The 25,995-nt window shown below is 38.8% G+C and overlaps 1 protein-coding gene across 1 annotated transcript in view; it reads left to right on the forward strand.

The window, feature by feature from the left end:
* LOC122808719 (transient receptor potential cation channel subfamily V member 5-like) overlaps positions 1–23,907 on the forward strand; it is a 917,417-nt gene extending 893,510 nt beyond the window's left edge. The window contains exon 16 of the mRNA XM_044079711.1: positions 22,868–23,907. Within this exon, the coding sequence (XP_043935646.1) occupies positions 22,868–23,270 (403 nt within the window). The 3' untranslated portion in view covers positions 23,271–23,907. The remainder of the gene's footprint in view (positions 1–22,867) is intronic.
* The last annotated feature ends 2,088 nt before the right edge of the window (positions 23,908–25,995 follow it).

Raw genomic sequence — 25,995 nt, forward strand, 5'->3', positions numbered from 1 at the left:
ACGAGGATTTTGTGTATATTGTTGGGCCGTTTGTGAGTTTTTTAAATATATATATATATATTTATATGGGTATTAGTCTAGTAACCCATATATCACCCCCCTAAACATTGACTGCAAAAGGTCACCAAACCAATCCTCAACACACTACCATGCATGCTCCAAAGAACAACCCCAGCACATTTTATTCTTAACCTGAAAATAAAAACAAAAAATATTGTTTTTTTGCAGGGGGGGGCCCTCCTGCACATTCCTCTCACCCCTGCTAATTATGTATACTAACTCCAAGATCACACAGTTTAGAGGAAAGGGTATATTCACCAAACTCCAAGAGTTGGGCAGTCTTGCACTCCTGTCAATCATTTGTTTAGTCAACCAAATGTGGTCCATTAAATAAGTTTTGACCAAGGGTAATTTAGAACAAACGCAGGACACCCCTATATATATATATATATGGTTCTAGGTCATAAGATCGACAGCCACTTTCACCGACAACAGAAACATCGACACCACATTATCGACAAACCATAAACACGACACCTCACATGCCCGACAAACAAGTAACCGACGGTCCACAAACACGAAACCCCATACACTGCACACACCACAATAACAACAATCAACTAACAAAACACATCCCCTTATCCAAAAACCACACACAAAACACAAGCACACCAAAATCCTCACAAACCCACACTAAACCTCACACACACAACTATGTACAACCCTAACCCAAACCCTTACCCTAAGGTCCGTCACTATCGCACACTCAGCTAACCCGCACCCTAACCCTAACTCACTTAACCCACCTTAACCCAAAAAATACCACTACCGCACACTTACCTAACCCGCGCCCTAACCCTAACTCACTTAACCCGCCCCAAACCCAAAAAACTGCCACTACCGCACACTTACCTAACCCGCGCCCTAACCCTAACTCACTTAACCCGCCCCTAACCCAAAAAATACTACTACCGCACACTTACCTAACCCGCGCCCTAACCCTAACTCACTTAACCCACCCCTATCCCCACAGACTGTCACTATCCACACTTACCTTACTCGCACCCTAACGTCCGTCACCACCGCATACTCACACAGCCTTCTTTCCAACTCACTATCCCTGGCGTCGGCGTGTTCATCCGTAGCGTCGGTCTTCCGAGTGTCGATCATCTGGCGCCCGCTAATCCGTTGTCGGTTATATCGGCTGTCGATCTTCTAACCTAGACCCATATATATATATATATATATATATATATATATATATATATATATATATGGGTCTACTGCTTTACATCGAAAATACACTTCTTTGAAATAGAACAGTAGACCATACACTTCAGCGAAAGAAAGTGCACTTTCGCTGAAGTCTAGTTCCTGGGCTACCCAAGAAAAAAACACTAAAACATGTTTTTGCAGGGGGGCAAGCCCCCCTGCACCTCCCAGCTCCCCACACCCCCGTACTTAAAGATCCCAACTCTGAGATCGCACTACAGTGGGGAAAAGAGAATATTCCCATTCTGCACTGTAGTGTGACTGCCGAAGTCAATGTTCGAAGTTTCACTACTTCGAACAAGTGGACTCGGTGAAGTGGGGTTCAAAGTAGTGAAACTTCGAACATATTGATGGATCCCATATACATATATATATATATATATATATATATATATATGTGTGTGTGTGTGTGTGTGTGTGTGTGTGTGTGTGTGTGTGTGTATATATATATATATATATATATATATATATATATATTTTTATATATATATATATATATATATATATATATATATATTTTATATATATACACACACACACACACACACACACACACACACACACACACACACAGATATATGATATATATAGGGTCTTTGCCTACCATGCACAAGTTACAAGGTTTGATCCTGACCTCTGGCCAGTGCCTGTTTGGTGTCTGTATGTTCTCCCTGTGTCTCTGTGGAGTCCTTCCCACCTCTATAGAAACATGCTGAGTGTTCCTAACTCACCAAAGAAAGGAGATTTGGTCATGTTGATTAATGTCACCAAATGGGCATGGGTATTTGCCGGTGATAAGTAGGTTGAGGACCTGGCTTACTCTGACCTAATGGTGTGAGTGGTATATATGCCCCTTTTGTTAAGTGTGTGCCCATCATAAAGAACAGCAGCTCTGGGTAAATAAGCTACTCGCTGGCTGGTGTCCAGTTGCCCAGCTTTAGTTAGCTGTTATAGCTCTTTTGAGCAAAAGCTGGACATAAAATCAATCAACCTGCCAAACATGAACTATGAATTGCTAAACTCAATGTAGGTTCACTGACAGGATGCAGCTTGGAAGTGGATGACATGATGGTACAAAGGAGGATCAACATCATATGTATCCGAGAGACAAGAGGATATGGCAGTGCAGCAAAGGCACTTGCCTTGGGCTCCACAGTCTACTACTCAGGAAGAGGACAGAATAGAAATGGTGTATGAATTGTGGTGAGACAGAGGCTTCAGAAGGCAGTGAGGGATGTCATCAGAATTAGTGACATACTCATGGCAATCAAACTCCAACCAAATGATAAGGCAGTATTCATAATCTCAGCCTATGCCCCATAGCAGGGTTGTTATAAAGAAGAAAACAGTGCATTCAGACAGCAGTTGTAGGACCTACTAGATAAAGCAGGACAACATGAATTGGTGTTGATAGTGGGTGACTTTGGTGCACATATTGGTGCAGACAGAACAGGATATGAGGACTGTCTGGGTCCACATGGGTGAGGCAACAGGAATAAAGAAGGCGAGGCCATTCCTGACATTTGTCTGACAAATGGCTTGATAGTAGCCAATGCATGATTCAGAAAGAGTCAGTCACAAGATCACATAGAAGAGTGGCCAACATGCAACTCAGATAGACTTCCTACTAGTAAGCAAAGGGCATTCGGGTAGAATCAGTAATTGCAAAGTCATTCCCAGTGAAACAATCAGCACACAGCATAAACCACTGGTTGTCAGAATCAGCTGCAAGCAGTGGTCAGAGAAGGCGCTAAGGTCAACAGAGATCAGGCTGAAGGCCTGAAAGTTGACTGGAGAGAAGGCATGACAGTTCAAGAAATTACTCAGGGCTCTAGCACCCCAAGAAGATGAAGAAGAGGAGATAGGTTGAGCTGAAGAAGAATGCCAGCACCTCAAAACAGCATGTGTGATGACTACAGTTATGGAAATAAGGTTTATAGGGAAAGCTGGTGATGGAATGCAGAATGTTAGGAAGTCTTCAAAAGAAAGAAGGAGTGCAGGAAAAGCTTGGAGATAGAAAAGATGGACCTGGCTAGGAAGGAATACTGGGTGGGTAACAAAGAGGCTAAGAAAGGGGTTGCAATAGCAAAGTAGAAGACATCATAGGCACTGTACCAATTTCTGGAAAGTAAGTCACTACATGGCACAAAGAAACTATATCAAGTTGCAAGGCAAAGACAGAAAGTTAAAGAAGATAGTCAGGTACCCTTCATAAGGGATACCAGCAACAACCTGCTCACAAGTCCACAGGACATCAAAAGCAAATAGAAGGAGTACTCCCAGCAGCTTCTGAATGAAACAAAAAACACATAAGCTGTACTACCCCAGACACAGCCTACAATGAAAGAAGAGGAGGAGCCCACCCTAGAAGAAGTTAGAGCAGCACTAAGGAAAATGAAGTCAGGGAAAGCAGCAGGCTCAGATGAGGTCACAGCAGAATGATATCAGGGAAAGCAGCAGGCTCAGATGAGGTCACAGTAGAATGATATCAGGGAAAGCAGCAGGCTCAGATGAGGTCACAGCAGAATGATATCAGGGAAAGCAGCAGGCTCAGATGAGGTCACAGCAGAATGATATCAGGGAAAGCAGCAGGCTCATATGAGGTCACAGCAGAATGATATCAGGGAAAGCATAGGCTCAGGTGAGGTCACAGCAGAATGATATCAGGGAAAGCAGCAGGCTCAGATGATGTCACAGCATAATGATATCAGGGAAAGCAGCAGGCTCAGATGAGGTCACAGCAGAATGATATCAGGGAAAGCAGCAGGCTCAGGTGAAGTCACAGCAGAATGATATCAGGGAAAGTAGCAGGCTCAGATGAGGTCACAGCAGAATTATATCAGGGAAAGCAGCAGGCTCAGATGAGGTCACAGCAGAATGATAAAGACGCTGGATGAGATAGGGAAGAAATGGCTCCTGAGGGTACTCATAGCAGTGTAGAGAGAAAGGCGTATCCCAGATGACTGGAGAATAAGCATATTACTACCAGTGTTCAAGAACAAAAGGGACATTCACAACTGTGAGCAGTACAGAGGTATGAAACTCCTATCACATTGCATGAAAGTTCTGGAGAAGGTGATTAATAAATTAATATGCAAAGTATTAGAAAGTAAGATGGGGAATGAGCAGGATGCAGTACAACTGGCCCAATGTTTGCAGTGAGACAGATAGTTAAGAAGAAGCTGGAGGTGCAGAAAGAGTTTAAATGGGCATTCCTAGAAGTGGAGAAAGTCCTGTGGTGGTGTGAAGTCCCAGAAACATTGTTAGAATTGGCTCAAGCTATGTACAGGGACCTAATGACTCATGTATGAATAGTGTTCAGTCTCACAGAGGGGTTCCCAGTGTGCAACAGGGTTCATCTCTGAGCCCACTGCTGTTCATACTGGTGATAGACTACATTAGCAAGCAGGTTGGAGGGAACAGATCAACAAATGCACTGTGTGCAGATGATGTGGCATTACTGGCAGACTCGGAGCAAGAACTTCAGCAAAGGATAGGGGAATGGAATGCAAAACTGAAGGCACATTGGATGAAACTGAGTACAGATAAGACAATGGTAATTGCAGGAAATAGGGGAACTCAGAAGAAGCTGAGAAATGAGATAGAAGGGCCAATAGTGGAACAGGTTAACATCTTCAAGTATCTGGGAGGGGTGGTAGAGGAGAAGGGAGGTCTGACTGAAGAGGTCATAACTAGAATCAGAGGGGCTGCAGCCATGTGCATAGAAGTCAGGTGTAATGTATGACAGAAGAATGCCAAACAAGCTGAAGAGCAAAGTGTACAAAACAATGGTGCAACTGGTATTACTATATGGTAAAGAAACCAATGCAGTAAAGGCAGAGCAGCTGAGAAAGCTAGAGGTGATGGAAATGAAGTGCCCGAGACAGGTGGTAGGATGAACACTGTGGGACAGATGAAGAAATGAGAACATAAGAGCAGAAGCCAAATTAGCTCCAGTAGCAGAAAAAATCAAAGAGACCAGATTATGGTGATTCGAACACATATGCCACAAGCAGAAGACAATCTGGTGAAGAAGGTTTGGGACAGACAGGAAGAAGGCAAGAGGAAATGAGGGTGCCCAGCAAAGAGATGGCTGTATTGTGACAGTCAGACATGAGTGTCAAAGAAGTCAGGAGACTGGCATTGAATCGAGAGAGAGAGAGAGAGAGAGAGAGAGAGAGAGATGGCAACAGTTGACACAACAACCTGACCACATGTAGAAATGGGGAAAAGGGGGGCTGATAACAATGACAATATATATTGACAGAGAGACAGAGAGAGAGAGAGAGAGAGAGATACAGAAGCAGATATATATATGTGTGTGTGTGTGTGTGTGTGTGTGTGTGTGTGTGTGTGTGTGTGTGTGTGTGTGTGTGTGTGTGTGTGTGCATGTGTTTGTGTGTGTGCATGTGTGTGTGTGTGTGTGTGTGTGTGTGTGTGTGTGTGTGTGTGTGTGTGTGTGTGTGTGCATGTGTGTATATATGTATGTATACACCGACAGACAGATAGAGATATATTTCAAAGTTTAAAAAATCAGTGAAAGACCTGAAGACATATGTGAACCAAAAACAGAAAAAAAAAACACAACAATAGCTTTGAAAACAGAGCACTTCAATAGGTAAAAATGAATGAAACGGTGTTTATCCCACCAAACACTTTTGTTTAATTTCAGGGTTTTTTCAGACTGTAGCAGTTTTTAATAACTAAATTAAAAATTAACCATAATTAAAGTAATAAAATAAAAAGAACTGCAAAGCTTGGTTATCATGAGGAATGTTTGTCCAGCAAAGAGCTAATTATCTCATTAACTCAGTCCTTTGGTAGAACCCCCTCGTCTCCTGTGTGGAAAATAAATTAAAGCATTATCTGTTTGTGGGCAGGGGTTTAAGTTATTGCAATATGGCCAAGCGTGTTTCTGTATTAACCAGGCTAGTACATGTCATGCGCATGTGTTTTTGTAAACTTAACCCTAAAGAAGGCTATAATTTGTTTGGTGATAGCAATAGGCTAATATGGCAGCAACATGCTAATTAAATGCCACCATGCATAAAAACAGAGGTGCAGTATAAAAGCACTTTCCTTCCTCACAAAATAGAACTTCAACAGACTGTTCTTCGAAATGTGGGAAAAATGAAAAGCATTAAAAGGGTGAAAGTGCTATCAAAATACATGACAATGAAAAACACAGTTTCGGCCATATTATCAATATAGCATTAAGAATGCAAGATCAATATTACTCACACGAGCCAAGGGACACAATAGAACTGCATAAAAATCATGATGGCTGTCATGCAATGCAAACTTGTTTTTTCACTTCTTGCCCCACTGCCTGTCAGTCATCAGTCATTCATTCCCTCATTACTGAGACTGAAAGTCAGTCAAGAGGGTTTATCATTTAAACAGTCAACAGTAGTGGATCACCCTGTCCACTATACCTGCCCAGTAACAAACCATTTGTGGGCCACATAGTGGGCATCAGCACTGTACTACCTCTCTCTTCTATAAGGGGCAGTATTAATGAATTTGTACTCATTCTGGGGGAAAGTTGCTCATAACTTTGACAAATTTCAGTATTTTGTCTTACAGGCTTCAGTTCATAAAAATGCCTCTTGATAATTTTATTTACAATGCTCATGTTGCTCATCAAAGCCATTAACCATTTTATGATATGATTTTGCAGTAACAATGGCATACATCTAAATTATCAATCCTAATATGATTTTGCTAAAGAATATCCAAGAATTAATAACACCTGATGAAGCCATGAATCAGCACCCACTTTGGCAAACATTCAGTCATTAATTTTTTTTCAGAAAATGACCTAAATGTATTTTCTATCTTATCTGAAATTAAGACATAAGCTCCTTTTAGCAATTGCAAAGTCCATTTGCCTACTGAATATAAATTCTCTCTTCATTTATTACTATAATGACTACACACAATTCATGAAGTAGAGCCCAAAAATAACTGTACTTTAAAATGGGATCAATATGGCAGTCAGTCTATGGCATACAATGGACAGCAACAAAAGCTCTTATCAGACGTATTTTCATTCAGAAAGCTTAATGGTTTAAAAAATGAGACAATGATACAAAAACTAAATTGGAGAAGCAATTAAAAGAAATAGAAAAAGAACTCCAAAACCAGTACTCCATACAACTAGAAGAAAATATGTTAAATCTACAAAAACAAATATATAATTTACATAAAAAAAACAATCTTTAATTGAACTCTGATTGCTTCACAAATATTCAGAATGGGCACAAATAACCTCCAAAATGCTTGCCAGACTAATAAATGCAACAAATGGATCCCCCCCAAAAAAAATTACTGAACTAAACTGCAAAGGGAAATCATTGCATAAAGACTCTGACATAATAAATTCCTTTGAAGAAATATACAATATTTATAACTCTCATAATCATGTATGCTGTGAACAATATGAAGATTTTATAAAATACTTACTATTCCCTCAGTTAAATGAATCCCAACAAAATTTCTTAAAAACACTCCTCAAACTAGAAGAGATAAAACTAGCTATAAACGAACTTAAGGTGAGCAAAGACCCGGGCCCAGACAGGCTCACTGCCGAATTTTATAAAATGTTCTCTATACCAGTCTCCAATGTCTTGCTAACAGTTTTTAATTATATCATTACATATGGGGATCTATGACAATGGATCGAATACACTAAATATCGAATGGCCGGAAAATCGAAAACACAGGTGGGAGAAACCTGTTTTTGTGGGGGGCTCTGCCCCCACACACCCAGCTAAATATATATACTAACTCCGAGATCGCACTACAGTGAGGAAAGGGCAAATTTCCAATTTTCACTGTACCGTGAGCTCATAAAACAGGTTTCTATTGCCAGAGTTTTCGGTTTTCCAGCTGTAGGATATTTAGTGTATTCAATCCGTTGTCATAGAGCCTACATATGGTATAACAGATGTATATATGAATAACTCAAAGACTATCCTAATTCCCAAACCTAATTCTGATCCAACGAACCCATATACAGTGGATGTAAAAAGTGTACACACCCCTGTTAAAATGACATGTTTTTGTGATATAAAAAATGAGACCACAATAAATCATGTCAAACTTTTCCCAACTTTAATGTGACCTATAACCTGTACAATTCAATTGAAAAGCAAACAAATCTGTTGGGGAAAAAATATAAAAAATAAAAAAAGTACAATAAGCTGGTTGCATAAGTGTGCACACCCTTAAACTAATACTTTGTAAAATTACCTTTTGATTTAATTACAGCATTCATTCTTCTTGGGTAGGAGTCTATCAGCATGGCACATCTTGACTTGGCAATATTTGCCCCCTCTTCTTTGCAAAATCACTCCAAATCTGTCAGATTGTGAGGGCATCTTTTGTGCACAGCCCTCTTCAGGCCACCCCACAGATTTTCTATTGGATTAAGGTATGGGCTCTGGCTAGGCCATTCCAAAACTTTAATTTTCTAATGGTGAAGCCATTCTTTTGTTGATTTGGAGATATGCTTGAGGTCATTGTCATGTTGAAAGGTGAAATTCCTCTTCATTTTCAGCTTTCTAGCAGATGCCTAAAGGTTTTGAGCCAAATGTGACTGGTATTTGGAACTGTCCATAATTCCCTCCACCTTGACTAAAGCCCCAGTTCCAGCTGAAGAAAAGCAACCCCAAAGCATGATACTGCCACCACCATGCTTCACCGTGGGGATGGTGTTCTTTTGGTGATGCAAAGTGTTATTTTTGTGACAAATGTACCATCTGATGTTAATGTTCTTTACATTCATCACTGATGGGTTTGGTTCCAAGCCCTCGGAACCGAGGCAGCCTAATACCAAGGTCGCACCAGCCAAAACCTCTCGAGCTAAGCTTCTACCCACAATGCCCTTCTCCCTGTTACCTCATATCTCGTTTGCCGCATAGCCATAAAGCCGTGATTCAGCCAAGCTCTCAGCTAAGTAGAAAACCTTTTGATATTTCTTAGGATTTTTTGTCACCTTTCCACTCCTTGTGGTATATATTGATAATTATATATTTGTACAGTTATATTTAGTGCTTTCACTCCTGCTTCTACCCGTTTGGTAAACGTTTAAGTACCATTGGTGGTACGACCTTCTCTCTCTACCCTGGTGATATTCCTTGAATACCATCATTGGTATTTTCCTTTCTCTTTCCCTTTTAACTGAATAGTTGGGTGTTTTTGACATATTTATTAGTTGTTCTGTGTAGGTTTATACATAGAGATAGTAGAGCTTAAAATTTTCATATAATATTCTATCTTGGTTGTTGTGTGTGTAAATTTCATGATGTCTGATAAAAAGGGCACATCAGGTTTCAAATATTGTGCTTCTTGTAAGGGAAAACTTCCAAATAGTGACTCTCATGACAATTGTGTTTATTGTTTGGGGGTGCCTCATCTTTCGGTGCAACCTCCCTGTGTGATTGTCAAAGTTTCAGTCAGTGCACTTTGAACAAGCAAAGAATAAAGAATAAGTTGATCCTGAAAGGCCTACTTGTCACCTTTTTCAGAGGCACATTCTGTGATGGAGGTCTCACCCCCTCTTATTAAAGACAAGAAAAGGTCCCATTTGGTTCCCTCTTCACCATCTGGTGACCAGAGCAAATGTGTGGAATCTAAAGTGCCAAAACTATCTTTAGAGCATAAGTCTACCTCGTCAGCACCAACATCTTCTGCTCCAGCTATGACCACTATATCGGCACCAGCTCCAGGTCCGATACTGTCTCCAGCACCAACTATCAACCTTACAATGACTGCTATGACCTCAGCACTGAGCGCCACTTTGACACAGTGCACACCTTTGATGGCTGTCTCTACGATTATGACTGAACCTTCTGTGTCGGCTCCAAGTGCCCCTTCGGCACCGAGCCCTTTTACGGTCCCGATAACTACGATGTTCACTCTTACTACTTCTGGTCTCCAAACTTGAGGCATTGGTGCTAGCAGATTCCACACCACGGACCCGATACTCTCCATCCATAGACCCATTTCAAGGGCAGGTGTACAGTTCATTCCTAGAATGACCTGACTCCCCGTCGAGAGTATCCACTAGATCCACCAGGAACTTTTCAGAACTTGATGTGGTGCACCTTGTGGACCAACTGTTGACAGCCAGTGGGATACCCAGTCCTTCCAGGACCCATCCCCCTACGGGACTTGGGTTGACTTCTCCACAGACTCCATCCTATTCTCCTCCTTTGACCATACCAGTTCCAAAGCCTTCTGCTCCAATGTCGTTTTTGGAATTCCCCATCTCGGTACCTGTAGTAGACCTCACTGGGGCTGCGGGACTGTCCCTCTGGTCTTTGGTTCCCGCTGAACCAGTCCTTCCTCAAGCCTGTGATTAGGCTGCAGGCTCCTCAGTTCTCTCTGCACCAAGCTGCTTGGCATTCAATAACCACCGATCATTGGGTGCAGAAGATCATAACCAAAGGCTAAACAATCCCCCTCATTGCTTATCCAAGGATTCCATCAAAACTTCCCAATGTTTTACCCAGTCAAAGGTATGAAGCAGCTGCAGAAATAAACAAGCTATATCAAAAAGGAGTCATCCAATTAGTCCCACCAGACCAATGTGGATCCAGATTTTACTCAAGATTCTTTCTGGTGCCAAAAAAGACAGGGGACTGGAAACCCATTCTGGATCTCAGCAATTTAAACAAATTGTTGCCCAAACCAAATTCCAGATGGTCACGGTTCAGTCCATTCTCCCTTTTTTAAGGGAAGGTGATTGGATATGCTCGATAGATCTCTGGGATGCGTATTACCACATGAAAATGAACAAATGCTCCAGGAGTCTCCTTCACTTCTGGCTGGGAGCCAATCATTACCAGTTTTGTGCCCTGCCGTTTGAACTCTCTACAGCCCCCAGAGTGTTCACAAAGTGCATGGCAGTGGTTACAGCTCACTTGAGACTACAAGGATGCCAGGTGTTTCCATATTTGGATGATTGGCTCCTTAGTTCCCTCATCAAGCATCTTCTGGTAACAGCCCTGCATTACACCCTTACACTGGCAAAGTTTTGGGGGATAACTGTAAACTGGGAGAAATCCAATCTGGCTCCCGCCCAGAAGATAGAATTTATTGGAGCAGTCTTCAACACCCGCTCTTGTCTGGTGTCGGTCCCAGCTCACAGACTTTAGAGATTGAGGCTTCAGCTCCGGTTGATCCTCTGTCAAAACTATGTCTCACCAAGAGAGGTTCTTCAGGTTCTAGGCTCCATGGCAGCTTTCATACCAATAGTGCTTCTTGTGAAACTGCACATGTGAATACTTCAATGGCTTATTCTCTCTCAATGGTTTCCAAATTACCATCCTCTATGCTTTCAGATTCAGATAGCCAATTCTTGCAAACAGGACCTCTTTTGGTGGATGAGGCTAGAGATAGAACTTTGGAGCCATCCATTCCAAACCCCTCAGCCCAAAGCTATTGTGACCACGGATGCTTTCCTGATAGGATGGGGGGGCCATTTCCATGGAAAGACAGTCCAAGGCACATGGTCCATATTGGAGGCCAACTTGCATATCAACATTCTAGAACTGAGAGCAGTGCTGTAAGCATTGCAAGCATTCCAACCTGTTCTTCCTTCTAGAACAATTGCAATTTAGTAAGGCAACGTGTCAGTTGTCTGGTATATCAACAAGCAAGGAGGAACCAAGTCCTATCCCCTGTGTCGAGAGGCCATGAGAATTTGGCAGTGTCCAAAAGCTTCCAACCGCTTTCTGATAGCAATGCATATCCTGGGGATTTCCAACATGATTGCAGACAAGTTGAGCAGATGTATCCTCTTGCCTCATGAGTGGTCTCTCAATCCCAAAGTAGCGGCAGAAATCTTCAGCCATTGGGGACAGCCTTGCTGTGACCTATTCGTCTCCCTGTCACCAACAAATGCAGCAGCTATTTTGTCCTATTTTCCCCAGAGGAGGAGTGCCCAAGGTATGCAGTGATCCACGATTGGTCCACAGGACTACTATATGCCTTTCCCCCCATTCCTCTTATACCCCAATTCATAAAGAAAGCCATTCGGTTGAAATGCAAAGTGATCCTCATAGCCCATTTTGGCCTCGACAAGTTCGGTTCCCCTTCCTTCAGCCTCATCTGTTATGTCAACCATGGATTCTGGACCCTCTTCCAGACCTAATTTCTCACCTCCAAGGGTTGAGTCATCCAAACCTGTCCAGTCTCAAGCTGACAACTTGGTTTCTCCACGTCTGTTAATTGCCAGGCAGGATGACCTCTCCTCATCTGTTCATAACATTATTCTGGCCTCTCATAAACCATCCACCAGAAGACTATAACTAGACAAATGGAAAAGATTCACTGTTTGGTCTAAGGAAAAGATGCTAGATCTGTATTCAGCTCCAGTCAAAGAGGTTTTACAATACATGTCTACGTTTTTCGAAGATGGAGCTGCAGCCTCTATCATAGGAGTACACCTAGCGGCTATTTCAAACTATCATAATGGATTGGATGGTACTCCCCTAATTTTACTGTGTTCATGTAAAACCTTTCTCAAAGGAGTTTCTCATATTAGGCCTCCAATCAGACAGCCTATAGAGCTATGGAACCTCACGTTAGTTCTCCAGTCCTTGACTCAACTTCTTTTTGAGCCCGTGAAATGTGATCTCAAATTCTTGCCATGGAAGTCCCTCTTCCTGGTAGCCATCATGTCAGCCAGAAGAATTTCTGAGCTTCAGGCATTATGCACCAAAAGACCCTATCTAATCTTCCATATATTACTCTGAACAAACCCATCTTTCCTAGATTCAAAGATAAAACCAAATCCAGAAAGATTCACAGCCTTGCACAAATTTTTCACTTTATTTAGTGCTTTCGTCAGTGTGTAACAAATGACTTCTTCAGAATAAATCTATTCTAAAAAAACATGTTTAAATAATGCTTAAAATTATCATGTGATTAAAATATCCAATGAATACCCAGCTTCAATTAATCTACTCACAAGTATTAACTCACAAGTACAAAACACTATATTGCCTTTCCCAACCTACATACAAAATGTAAAATGCTATGTACAGCAAACATATTGTATTATATATATATTACATAAGATAAAAACCATACACTGATATATAATTCATGAAACTTGCTCTTATATAACATAAGAATGCAGTTTAAACAACTGCTAAGACTGATACCATCATTTAATCCAAGTTTATATGTGCGTTCAGCCTGGTTTGCCAACAAAGTTCTTTAAAGTCTAATGTGTCTACTTATGGTCCATCTCTGGGGTCTTGGGGTACTTTTTCTATAACAACAAACTTGAAACTTTGTGTAGGATATTTTTCTATATGTTTAAATAAAGCACTATTAGTGTTGTAATTTTTTATGTCCATTGCATGCTCATGCATTCTTTCCTTGAGCTTCCTTTTGGTTTTTCCAATGTAAAAACCTTTGCATTCTGAGCATAATGCAGCATAGATTACTCCTAGAGTGTTAGATGTATATTTCCCAGTTATTCTTATATGGGTATTGTTCATTTTAATTTTGTCTGTGTGTTTCACCAGATGACATTGAGCACAAAACCCACACTTTTTCATAACTGGAACCCCATTTTGTAGGGGAACAATACCCTTTTCTAACAGATTTTTAAAAGTAATTCCTCTCCTAAACACCATCCATGGGCTAGATCCTATTTTTTCTATTATAACATCATACCCCTGGAAAATTGGCCCGTTTTTATTCAAAATATCTAATATATTTTGATGGTCCACTGTAAATCTAGTGACAAAAGAAAATTTATAATCCTTATTTTGTAGATTGTCCTGAGTTGAGGGAGTTTCAGTTGTACAAATAGAAAGAACTCCATTATTATAACTTAATGGTGTAATAATTCCCTTATCTCTCTTAGTGTGAATCTCACTGAGGGAGTTCTTTAATAAATCTGATGGATATTCTCTGCCCCTAAACATCTCTATAAGCTCATTGCATCGAAAAGGGAATTCATCATTTTTAGTGACCATATGGGCAAGTCTAACTAACTGGCCCTTAACTAAGCCCTTTTTCACATGTATAGGATGGTTACTGTGATAATGCAGTAAACTCTTTCTATAGGTAGGCTTCCTATAGAGGTCACTAATAAAGTGTGAATTGGATTCCTTTTTTATCACAACATCTAAATATTTGATGCTGTCAAAACTGTATGAATACGTAAACTTGAAAAAATCAGTAGTGCTGTTAATGTAAGACAAAATCTTGAATGTCTTTAACATCACCAGTCCGTAAAAAAAACAAATCATCTATATAATGTACATATAAACTTAATTTAAGTATATAGGGAGAGTTGAACAAAAACTTCCTTGCCCACATACAATATTTGCCAAAACAGGGCACATATGGCCTCCATTGCTACCCCTGTTTTCTGACGGAAATACTGTCCCTCAAAAAAAAAAATGAAGTTTTTTTTAACATAACTTCCATAACTGTAACAAGTATAACCAACTGGTCATTGTGGTATAGCAAACTTTCATATAAAAATTCTTCGAATCATTCAATACCTACAGAATGTGGAATGAAGTTAGATAGACTGACAACATCAACAGTTAAAAACATAGTTTTTTTCATCATGTTGCAAGTTGTTGAATTTACTAAGAAAATAACAAGCGTCTATGCATATATGTTCTTCCCCTTTCAACACTTCCTTTAAGACACAGTGTATGTATTTTCCCATAAACTGTGTTTTTGAACTATTGGCACTGACAATTGGTCTAATGGGAGGGTCTGTTTTATCCTTGTGTATCTTTGGAATACCAAAGATACATGGCACTTTAGGAAATTTCACTTGTAGAAACTAACAAACCAACATCAATAAGCCCTTGGTCATGCAAATCTTGTAACATAAGATCAATTTTATGATATGAAAGATTAAGAAAACTCTTGGATACTTTTTCATACACCATATCATCTAGTAACAAAGCATTTATTCTATTATTGCAGTCTTGCTTAAACATCACAATAACCCCTCCCCTTTGTCGGGTTTCATAACCCATATAAGCTTGTCACTAACAAGTTTCATAAGTAAATCCCTTTAATTTTTAGATAGATTATAAGTAAAATTATCATTGCCATTAAATAAGGCTCGAATGTCAAAATCAAACATTTTCTCAAAAAAAGCTAAACAATTAACAAGGGGAGTGTTGTATAAACTTTTTTTACGTAAAGTCAAGTTGCTCTCCATGTTCGTCATTTGGCCAAACATCACTTTAAAATTTAATCTCCTAACACAAATTTTCAAATCTAAGATGACTTCTACCAGGCTAGAACACCTAGCAGGTACAAAGTTAAACGCCTTACTCAAGAAGTTTGCAATGTCTGCTTCAAAAACTTGTGTGGTAAAATTATAAACAATAAAGTCACCTTTGTCATTAGACATGCTGATAGTAAGTTCTTGTAAAGTCTCCACTCATTCACTGTGTTCTTGTATTGGAAAAAAGTCAAATCCATTTTCTCCATGCTCAGGGGACCCCCAAATCAGTTCTGTCTGACTTGCTGCCTCCTCATATGTCGGTACTGTTGATTCTGATAGCCCTGGTCTTGGCAAAACCATGGAAGTCTGTAATTCACTTGCTGGGTCTGATTGCGTATCCTAGTAGACCTCCTTGGAATGTCCCGTCCTAAAGGGACCTGATTGGTTGAACCATTCTCTGATACATCGCTACCTCTCACAGTTTCATTGGTAACTGCCTGGTTAGAGGAATGTCCTGATGAAATGGGTGGGTTGTTTTGGATACGCTGACCCCGAAGCATAAGCTGTTTTGTCTCTAAACAGCTTTTTTTCCTTTTGAGTTTTTATGTCAACTGCCAATTTTTCCATTTTATCAAAAATACCTTTATAGGTTGAAATATGATGTTCAAACAACAAATCTTCACTAAGTATCTTGTCTAAATCTGACAGTTCCTTGTGTAGAACTTCTATAGTTTTATGATTGTTTTTAATTAAGACATCCAGTAGCTCTAACCCCTGCCAATCAAACAGGGCAATAAGCTCTTGATGTAAAGGGGAATCTGCTAAGAGCCCCGTTGGATTTTTCCAATGTCTAAGTCTTTTGGGTACAGTCTTATTTTTAATGCATTTCATGAAATATGCATTGATTTCCTACATTTAAGCATTTTGTTTTCAAAGATAGTTAAAGATTGTTGGAACATACACGTACCTTGTGCATTACTACCAGTGTTGTTGAAACTGAAATCCTTTTGAAATCAGTCATTTAAGTTATAATTTGAAACAAGTTGAGCAGATGAGCTCTGATGAAAATGAACAGTTGAAGAGTTACTACCTGCATGCATCCTAGGTCCTGCAAAGATGTTAGTGGCTTGAGTACCATCCAAAAGGCCATCTTCCCTGTTCCCATTTGGGACATCCCGGGAAATTTGTTGAATCAGCTGGGTTAAAAGACCAATATTTTCCATTGGGTCATCCCCCAAAGTGATTGTCCACAAGGGAGAATTCATATCCAGATTCTTGTTTGGAAATCCCTCTTCCTGGTAGCCATCACGTCAGCCAGAATAATTTCTGAGCTTCAGACATTATACACCAAATGACCCTATCTAATCTTCCATAAAGACAGAGTATCATTCCGGACAAACCCAGCTTTCCTCCCCAAAGTGGTTTCTGACTTTTTCATCAATCAGACTATTGACTTTCCAGTATTTTTCCCAAAATTTTCTAATAAAGGGGAATACTGCCTGCATTCTTTGGATGTGCACAGACAAACTGAGATTTTATTTAGACAGGACCAAAGCAATTTGTAAAACTGACCAACTTTTCATTTCCTTTTCTGGGCCTAGAATGGGAAATTCTATCTCCAAGGTCACTTTATCTAAATGGTTTCCCTTAACCATATGTTTCATTTATTCATTTGCAAAAGAACCTATGCCAAAGAATATTAAAGCCCATTCTACTAGATCTATAGCAACATCTGTAGCTTTCCATTCCAGAGCATATATGGATGATATCTGTGCAGCAGCCACTTGGGCTAAACCCCATACTTTTATCAATCATAAGAAAAAGAAATTATGTCTTTACCATAACGTTCCATCTGTGTTGTTCATCTTCTTTCATTCATTACTTCCCACTCTCCTTCCCCCGCCAAAGGCTCCGGGCAGATACTTTGGGTTCAAGTGGTGTCTTAGGGTATTTGCACAGAAATGGCCTTTCTTTACTTATACAATGTGGACAAACTCGATCTGAGGGGGAGAAGGGAATTGTGGGTAGAAGCTTAGCTCGAGAGTTTTTGGCTGGCGCGAGATTGGTATTAGGCTGACTTGGTTCCGAGGGCTCGGAACCGAACCCATCAGTGATGAATGACAGAAGTTGAGCAACACAGATGAAATGTTATGGTAAGAAAAAACTTCTTTTTTTGGAATTGTGGCCAAAAAGTTCAACCTTGGTCTCATCAGACCATAACACATTATCCCACATGCTTTTGGGAGACGATGTATTATTTTGCAAATTTTAGCTGGGTCTGTATATTTTTCTGTGTAAGAAAAGGCTTCTGTCTTGCAACCCTACCCCATAGGCCAGACATATGGAGAATATGGGAGATTGTTGTCACATGTAGTACACAACCAGTACTTGCAAAATAATTCCTGCAGCTCCTTCAGTGTTGCTGTATGTCTCTTGGCAGCCTCCCTGACCAGTTTTCATCTTGTCTTTTCATCAATTTTGAAGAGATGTCCAGTTCTTTAAAATGTCACTGATATCCCATATTTTCTCCACTTTTTGATGACTGTCTTCACTGTGTTCCATGGTATATCCAATGCTGTGGAAATTTTTTTTACCCTTCTCCTGACTGATACCTGTCAACAATGAGATCCCTTTGATGCTTTGTAAGTTCTCTGCGAACCATGGCTTTTGCTGTAGCAGGCAACTGAGTAAATGTCAGGAAAATCCTACTAGGACAGATGAACTTTATTTGGGGTTAATCAGAGTCTTTTTAATTGATGGCAGGTGTGTACCCAAGAAGACCGAATGCTGTAATTAAAGCAAAAGGCGCTTCAACAAAGCATTCATTTAAAGGTGTGCACAGTTATGCAACCAGCTTATTGTGTGTTTTTTATTTTTTATATTTTTTCCCCTAATAGATTTGTTTGTTTTTCAATTGAATTGTACAGGTTATAGGTCACATTAAAGGTGGGGAACGTTTTGAAATGATTTATTGTGGTCTCATTTTTTTATGTCACAAAACCCTGGCATTTTAATAGGGGTGTGGACACTTTTTTATATCCACTGTAACTATAGACCAATTGCCCTTATAAATACAGATATTAAAATGCTAGCTCATGTATTAGCAAACAGACTGAAAAAGATACTACCATGTGTAATATCCCAAGAGCAACTTGGATTTATGCAAAGTAGACAGATAAGTGACAACACCCTAGCTCTCGATACCATGATTAAACTCTTGACAAAAGATAAACACCCTAACTATGTGTTAACTGTAGATGCTTGCACAGCCTTTGATAAGGTGGACTTAAACTTTTTATCATCTATACTACCCTGCTTCAGTATACCACAAGATTTTATAAACATAATTAAAACCCTTTATCAAAATGCATCTACAACATTATGTTTAAATAAAATTAAATCCAGTCCTTTGAAAATATCCAATGGAATGAGGCAAGGATGTCCACTATCCCCCTACCTCTTTAATCTCTGCCTTGAACTTTTACTCCTCTGCCTAGCCCAAAAGACATATCATACTATGCCTAAGCTACTAAATATTGATCTCAAGCTTGCAGTCTTTGCAGATGATCTCAATATCTACTTTGAGCTCCAAAATACCAATTTTTTGCAAAATACTGAAAGCAATAGAAAAATTCTGCAATATATCAAACGTAAGAAATCATATATTTTCCCAATAAACCCCATTGGCCACAAAGAATTTTACTTTTCCAAAAGTGAAATAAAACTCAAATACCACTAAGATACCTAGGCATAAATTACACCCATACATATAGTGAAATGCTGAAAGCAAATCTTCAAAATTCATGGGGAAACATTGAATGAGATATATCTAGGTGGAAGAATATAAATGTCCCTCTCCTATCTAGAGCAAGCATCATTAAAATGAATATTCTACCTAGAATTCTGTATCAGTTCAATGTCCTAAATCTGAACATTTCACAAATTGTTTTCCAAAAAATGAAAACTGTCCTTTCTAGGTTCATTGGGCATCCGAAATCTACAAGAATTAGCTTTGACAAACTTGTATTAACAAAAGAAAAGGGAGGCTTGGGACTATTTAAACTCTATTATATTATCATAAGTACCAGTAGAATAATACAAATAGTTAATCCTGACCCTAATATCCAAACTTGGTCTTCCCTATGGACAGAAATCTGGTACAATCAGATAACCTCTCTTAACATTAACCCAAAATGTCTCCCTTTTATAAACCTAAAAAACTGTAATACACTAAATCTCCACTCCATGATTAAAAATAAAATTAATCTATTCCCACCTCAACCCAAATTTGAAGCTCAATAACCAAACAATAAACTTAACAAAGTATCCTTTAATTAAAACTATCACGATCTGGGAAATATATAAACTAAGCAAATGTAACAGTCGAAATAAGAACTAAATTGGGAATACCAAAAAATATGATATTATACTCAGATTGCTTATTTTGTTCATAAATGCCAAAATTTTTCACAAAAACTATAAAAGAACAAGATATTAAAATAACCCAATCAATAATAAAAATCTTATCTTATCAAAATAAAATGATCACAAAAGCCTACAAATTAATAGTAGCAATAAAAATCCAAAATGCTCTTTTGTATTCAACCTATTGGCAAGAGCAAAACCAAAGTATCACCTCAGAGGATAAATTACTAGCTATAAAAAACATGCTCAAATTAACCCCCTTTAAAAGCTCAATATATACCCAGCTTATGATAAAAAGCAATGCTTATTACACACCCACTGCTCTAAACAATTTTAATTCTAAATATTCACCATTATTCCCCTTCTGCCCTAAGGAAAAAGTTGACTTGTTACATCATTTGCAGCTGCAAGAAAGTATATGAACTGTGGTGCTCTTTAAAAGTTAAACTTGATAAAATGGGATATATGAGAAAAATACATTCTCATGGGAAACAGCAATGATGCACATTACATCACAAAGCTTACCTAGCATAATCAAACATGTCCTTATTACAATATGTGCACTAATCAAATCATAGCCAAAAATTGTCTAGATAAATCTAGGATCTGTTGGGAAAACTTTAAGGCTATGGCTATAAAATTCATATCCTCACATAAACTAGCAAACAAAAACCCAAACAGAATTACATATTTCCAGAAATACTGGAGCTATATTTTAGAAACAATACTAAAAGGCTAAAGCTAAATGTTTTTTTTTCTCTTTTACTCACTTCATGAATCTATAGTTCATATAACCCCAAACTCCATCTCCTAAAAACTAGCATCCCCCCCCCACAAAAACATTTTTTTTTCTTTTCTTTATACCCTGACAGTATATCATCATCACAATAGGAAGGCTATGCGCAAACCCAATTATTCTGCCTGTTTTGTTTTTCTTTTATTCTCCAATCACTCTATCTTTAGCTTCTTAAGCAAACTATTTATTTTGGAAAATTCACCTATTGATTCCTATACTCACGTTATCTGCTCAGTAGTGGCACAAAATAAGGAGTGGTATCTAAATGTAAATAGATGTACATAGTTTATTTCAGGGTTCATTTTTTTATTATTATTAACTTCTTTATATGTGTTACATCATATTGGCACCAATATGGATACTTGCAGGATGTCCAGGGACTATCAGTATTGAGGATAGCCTACCAGATCTCAGTGTTTAGAGAGACAGCATATGTTAGTTTCTTTTTTTTTTACACCATCTTCTCAACAATCAAAATATTCTGTATATCTTAAAACTTATTTTTTCCATGTTTAGTAGTTAAATGTAGCAAATCTTATGATTAGGACACTGTGTACTCCTGATGGTGTTTTTAATGTATTTTACTTAAATGGTTATTTTTGTCTCTTATCTAACTGTACTGCAACTATTTTCAATTGTATTCATATCTTACTGTATGACACAATGTTTTCTAGTTTTTTTTTCTCCTTACACTGTATATATGTTTGGCCTTTCTGTTTTCTTTCTTTTGTTTTTTTTTTTGAATTGATAATTATCAAAATCAATAAATATTATATTGAAAAAATATGGCAGTCAGTGTTCCAGTGTTAGCACTGTATACCAGCTCTAGACCTGTGGTAGTAGCATCTATGAATCAACTTATGAAAGGAATAATTACCCTTCCCCTTCCATCAGGCTACAGCAGCTTCTTATTAACAAATAATAAATCCTCATCAATTATTCAAAATCACCTTTATGTCATCCCATCAGTGCTATTTCTCTCAATCTTCTTATTTGTAACTATTTGCTCATTCCTGATAAATGCCTGCTATGTTTATAACTGCTTGCAGACTTATAGGTTTATAGCTGTTTACTAGGCTAATGACCACAAGCACCTTTTTAAGCATCCCAAATCTCTGACAAGTTCTTGTACTCTTGAAAAGTGTAAGCAGGGGCTTGGGAGATGAAATATTTATAGTCAGAGGCCTGGGAGATGAACCATTTACAGACTGTCTCTGTCCATTAGAGGCATATGTGCCAAACCAGGAATGAATTTCCTGTTCCCCATCCAACTGTCCAAGTTACACTTGAATTGGGTTAGGGAGGAACTCTGCTTCACATGGATGGGGATCCTCTTCCAGAGAAGGGATAGTCTCTGGGATACATACCTGTCTCTCCAGCAGGCCCTATTTACATCACAGGCAAGGTTTACGTCTTTAGAATGGGTAATTTTAGTGCAGGAGGTCCATTACAGTGGGCCTGACAATGCTTTGTATGCTAGGCATAGATCTCCCCTTAACAGTCTGTAGGAGACAGAATACAGGGATAGGGCCTTGAGGTGGTCTACATAGGACATGTTACTTACACCCCGTATTCTCTTAGTGAGGACCCTCTGTGGACGTTGTAATTGTTGGATATTATTTTCACCCATTAACAATAAGAAATGATGTTACTTTAGACATAGTGTGCTCATTACGGAAACTGAATTCAGTTATTGTGAAAGATTTATTGTGATAAATGAAAAGATAAATGCTCATCTCATCCATTACTTTAGTAATTACCTAAGTCAGCCAACTGAGCAATTAAACAAAAACTAATTATTGCTGCTTAAATTATTTACTGTGTAAATTCAATTTTAGGGCTTACCCACAGACAAAAATAATGTTTTAGGAAAATAGTAATATGTGCTATTATTGCTTGTGCTGCATTCACAACAAATACATTTCTTTCTTTCTTTCTTTCTGGTTGGTGGGAAAGACTTGTTTTGCTTTAAGACCAGTATGGTGAAGAAACAACATACTTTTAAAATTTTAATCCTTCATACTGCTATTCAATGAGGCATTATATTATGACAGACTGATTTTTGAATATGTTATGCTCTTTGGCATTTGCAAATGTTTGTAAATGCAATTTGCATATTTAATAATATGTGTTTCCAATTTTTATTACAGGATAGAAGAAAAGAAAGATTTATCAGTGAATAACATTCGTCCATATGTTGAAGCAATTTCCAACTCTCAAAGCAGCATTAAGGCAAAAGAAAAACTGTCTGAGTCTCCGAGTCAAAACTCACAGTTGTCAAAAACGTTCAGCATATCACAATCTGGTAATGGTAATGTTCCGGAGTCACAGAGTGTAACCATTCCAGACTGTCAAGGCACAAGTGAACTAAAAGTTACAAACTTAAATTATTCACAGCCACCAAATGTGAATTTAAAAGTTCCACAAAACTTAACCAGAAAAGGAGCTAAGCGTAATTTTTCCCGTGGCTGGGAAGTTATCCGTCTTGCTACTGTGAATAAGACATTGTGGGAATCAAATTCCAAAAATGAAGAAGTAGTGTATCACATCTGAACAATTCTGTGGTGATATCACATGTTTTATTTCATGTTTAATATGGAACTCAGGGAGCAATTGCACTTTTTACTGTAAGTCTTCAAAACAATTCAGATGTTCAACCATGCCAGCAAGCAACGCAAGGCACTGTTACATTTGTGTTGCTGTACTACATAGACATGGGCTACAGATGTTGTTAGTCATGTTATTAAAATACAAACAGAAATAAGCTGAAGCAAAAGATACTTATATGAAGAATACCTTTGCAAAAATGTGTGCTTTAACCAACTACTCATAGGCATACAAATCCATTGTTAATAAATCAGTTTAAAACATGTCATCTGGTAGAGAAGCATTGCTCTTATTAAGATAGTAACAAAAACTGTGCATTACAGGTTCTTGCACAGAGGGATGAAGACCTGAGTCCAAACCAGTTGACTCGATGTCATCTAGTATCCAGGGCACTAAAGAAGCTGTCAGGTAGGGTTGGAGTAAGTAGCTTATGGCACCTCACCCACTACATGACACAGGAAGCAGAGAGATGCAAATGAGGGCCTGGATGTGGAAGACCAGCAAACAACATGGTTCATAGGTTCATAGGTTCATAGGTTCATACTAGGCTATCTGCCCAAGGGCATTTATAAGCCTAGCCCATAGTTATGTGGCTTTCGCCACCCCTTTAGTTTGAATAAAAACTATGCCTATCATTTTGCTGTGCCTCTGTCAAGCAGTGACACTGAAGTAATCCCTGGGGTATATCTGCAATCTCCCATCCATTGGTCAAGATTCCTCTTGAACAAGGCCTTGTAGCCAGAAACTGAAACGTGCATATGTGTACAGGTCTGGCATTGAGTAATACTGGTGTCAGGCTATCATGGGGACATACGAAAATATGGCCAGCAAAAATACCCTAACATTTGCCTCTATAATGGCCTTGCACCAGCAGTGGAAAGGACCTGATTAAGTTATGGGAAGGCTGACCATCAGTAAACAACAAATGCAAAAAGTATAAGAAGAAAAGAAAGTAAACTGTGCACTTATAAAAGAGGAGGATGATCCTCTCAGTTATATTTCATATAAATTGTCTCACAAAACAAAAATGACAGTTACATTTCTTTGGCAGAGTATGAGTTAAGAGAATAATAACATAAGTCAAAATAAAGCTGTCAATGCACATGTCAAGCAGGACTGACACTTGCAATGACACAGCATTTTTATACCCACTGCAGTAGGATTTGGGTTTTAAAAGCATATTCTGATGTAGTATATTAAAATGTAAAATAGCTTGCACCTGTGTAATGTAATATATAATATAAATGCTTTGAATACTAGTTTATGTACATATATAATCTGTTTTAAAATATCTCACTTGTCTGTTTATTTTGACTTACAATACATCCTGCATTTCTCAAACCATAACAGTTTGTCTTGTTTTAATAGTAATAACTGTCTCCTTTCTATGAATATTAGCTATATTCAGTCATGTGGCACTGCTGTCTCAAATTCTGTTTCCTAGATAGTAATTTTGAGCCAGATTCCAAAAGACTCACTCTCAGTGTAAGTGACTTACTCCTGTGTAAGCCTGTCAGGAGTCTGAAGGACTAGTTTGCAGTGTAAGTAACTTATTACTTACTTCAGTGTAAGGATGATTTACAGAGCAGACTTACACAGGGTCAGATTCCAGAAGGCTTCTTCCCAGTGTAAATGACTTACTCTGGTATGTTGTTGTCTTTCGGCTTCCCTGTTAGGGGTCGCCACGGCGGAACTCCAGTCCGCTAATGATTGGCAGTAGATTTTCAAGAACGTCGAGGTGCCAGCTCGACGTTCAACCTTCAACAAAGGCACGCCCATTTATGCATGTCTTTCAAACACCCACCCAACCACAGGGAGGACATGCAGACTGCACACAGAAGGCACTCCCCACACTCCAGCCGAGAATCGAATGGGAGAACCTCTTGCTGTGAGGCAACAACGCTACCGCTGCACCACCGTGGAACTTACTCTGGTATGATACACCAAAATAAGTCACTTATACCAACACTATTTCTCCTGGAATCTGTCCACTTGTCTTGAGTTCTTAGTTTTTAATTTTACTGGGAAATAAACCTTAATTATACTTTTGTGGTGACAGACCCATGAGAAAGATGGAATACTAAGCGTGCTGATTCTCTACATAACTGATCTCATGTAAACAATGCTGTTAGGAAGAAACACCACTTGTTTATGCTGCCTTACCTTTCTTCATATTAATTTTGAAAAGAATAAGCAACTCATTTGTGCAGACTAAATTTCTTCTGTATGACTGACTGCTGGGATGTTCAAGTCTGGTAAAACTATCCGCCCAACAATTTTAATTCTACAATATAAATCCACAGACATGCAATAAATAGTTATATTAGAAGGTTTCCATTTTTACATTGCAAAATTTTTCATTTGAAGTAACATCTAAGTGTAAAATTCATTAGTGCTAACAAAATGAAGTGGTATGGCATTTAGCATTACTGTTTCAGCATTCATGATTTTCTGGTTTATTTCCTGTCTGATGTGTTTCCTGTGTCTGTGTAAGTGCCCACCCATATTCCAAAGATATGTTAGCAAGTGAATTGACAATCCTCTAAACTTTCCATAGTTGTGAGTGTGAGTCCATATGTATGCATTGTGCATTCGACTGGCATCTCATCCAGCACTAGGTCTCTCCCTTATGCCTGTTGCTTGCAGGATTATGTTGTAGCTCCCCCATTAC

Source organism: Protopterus annectens, chromosome 8.part0 (genome assembly GCF_019279795.1).
Source record: "Protopterus annectens isolate FY-2018-M chromosome 8.part0, PAN1.0, whole genome shotgun sequence".
NCBI lineage: Eukaryota > Metazoa > Chordata > Ceratodontiformes > Protopteridae > Protopterus > Protopterus annectens.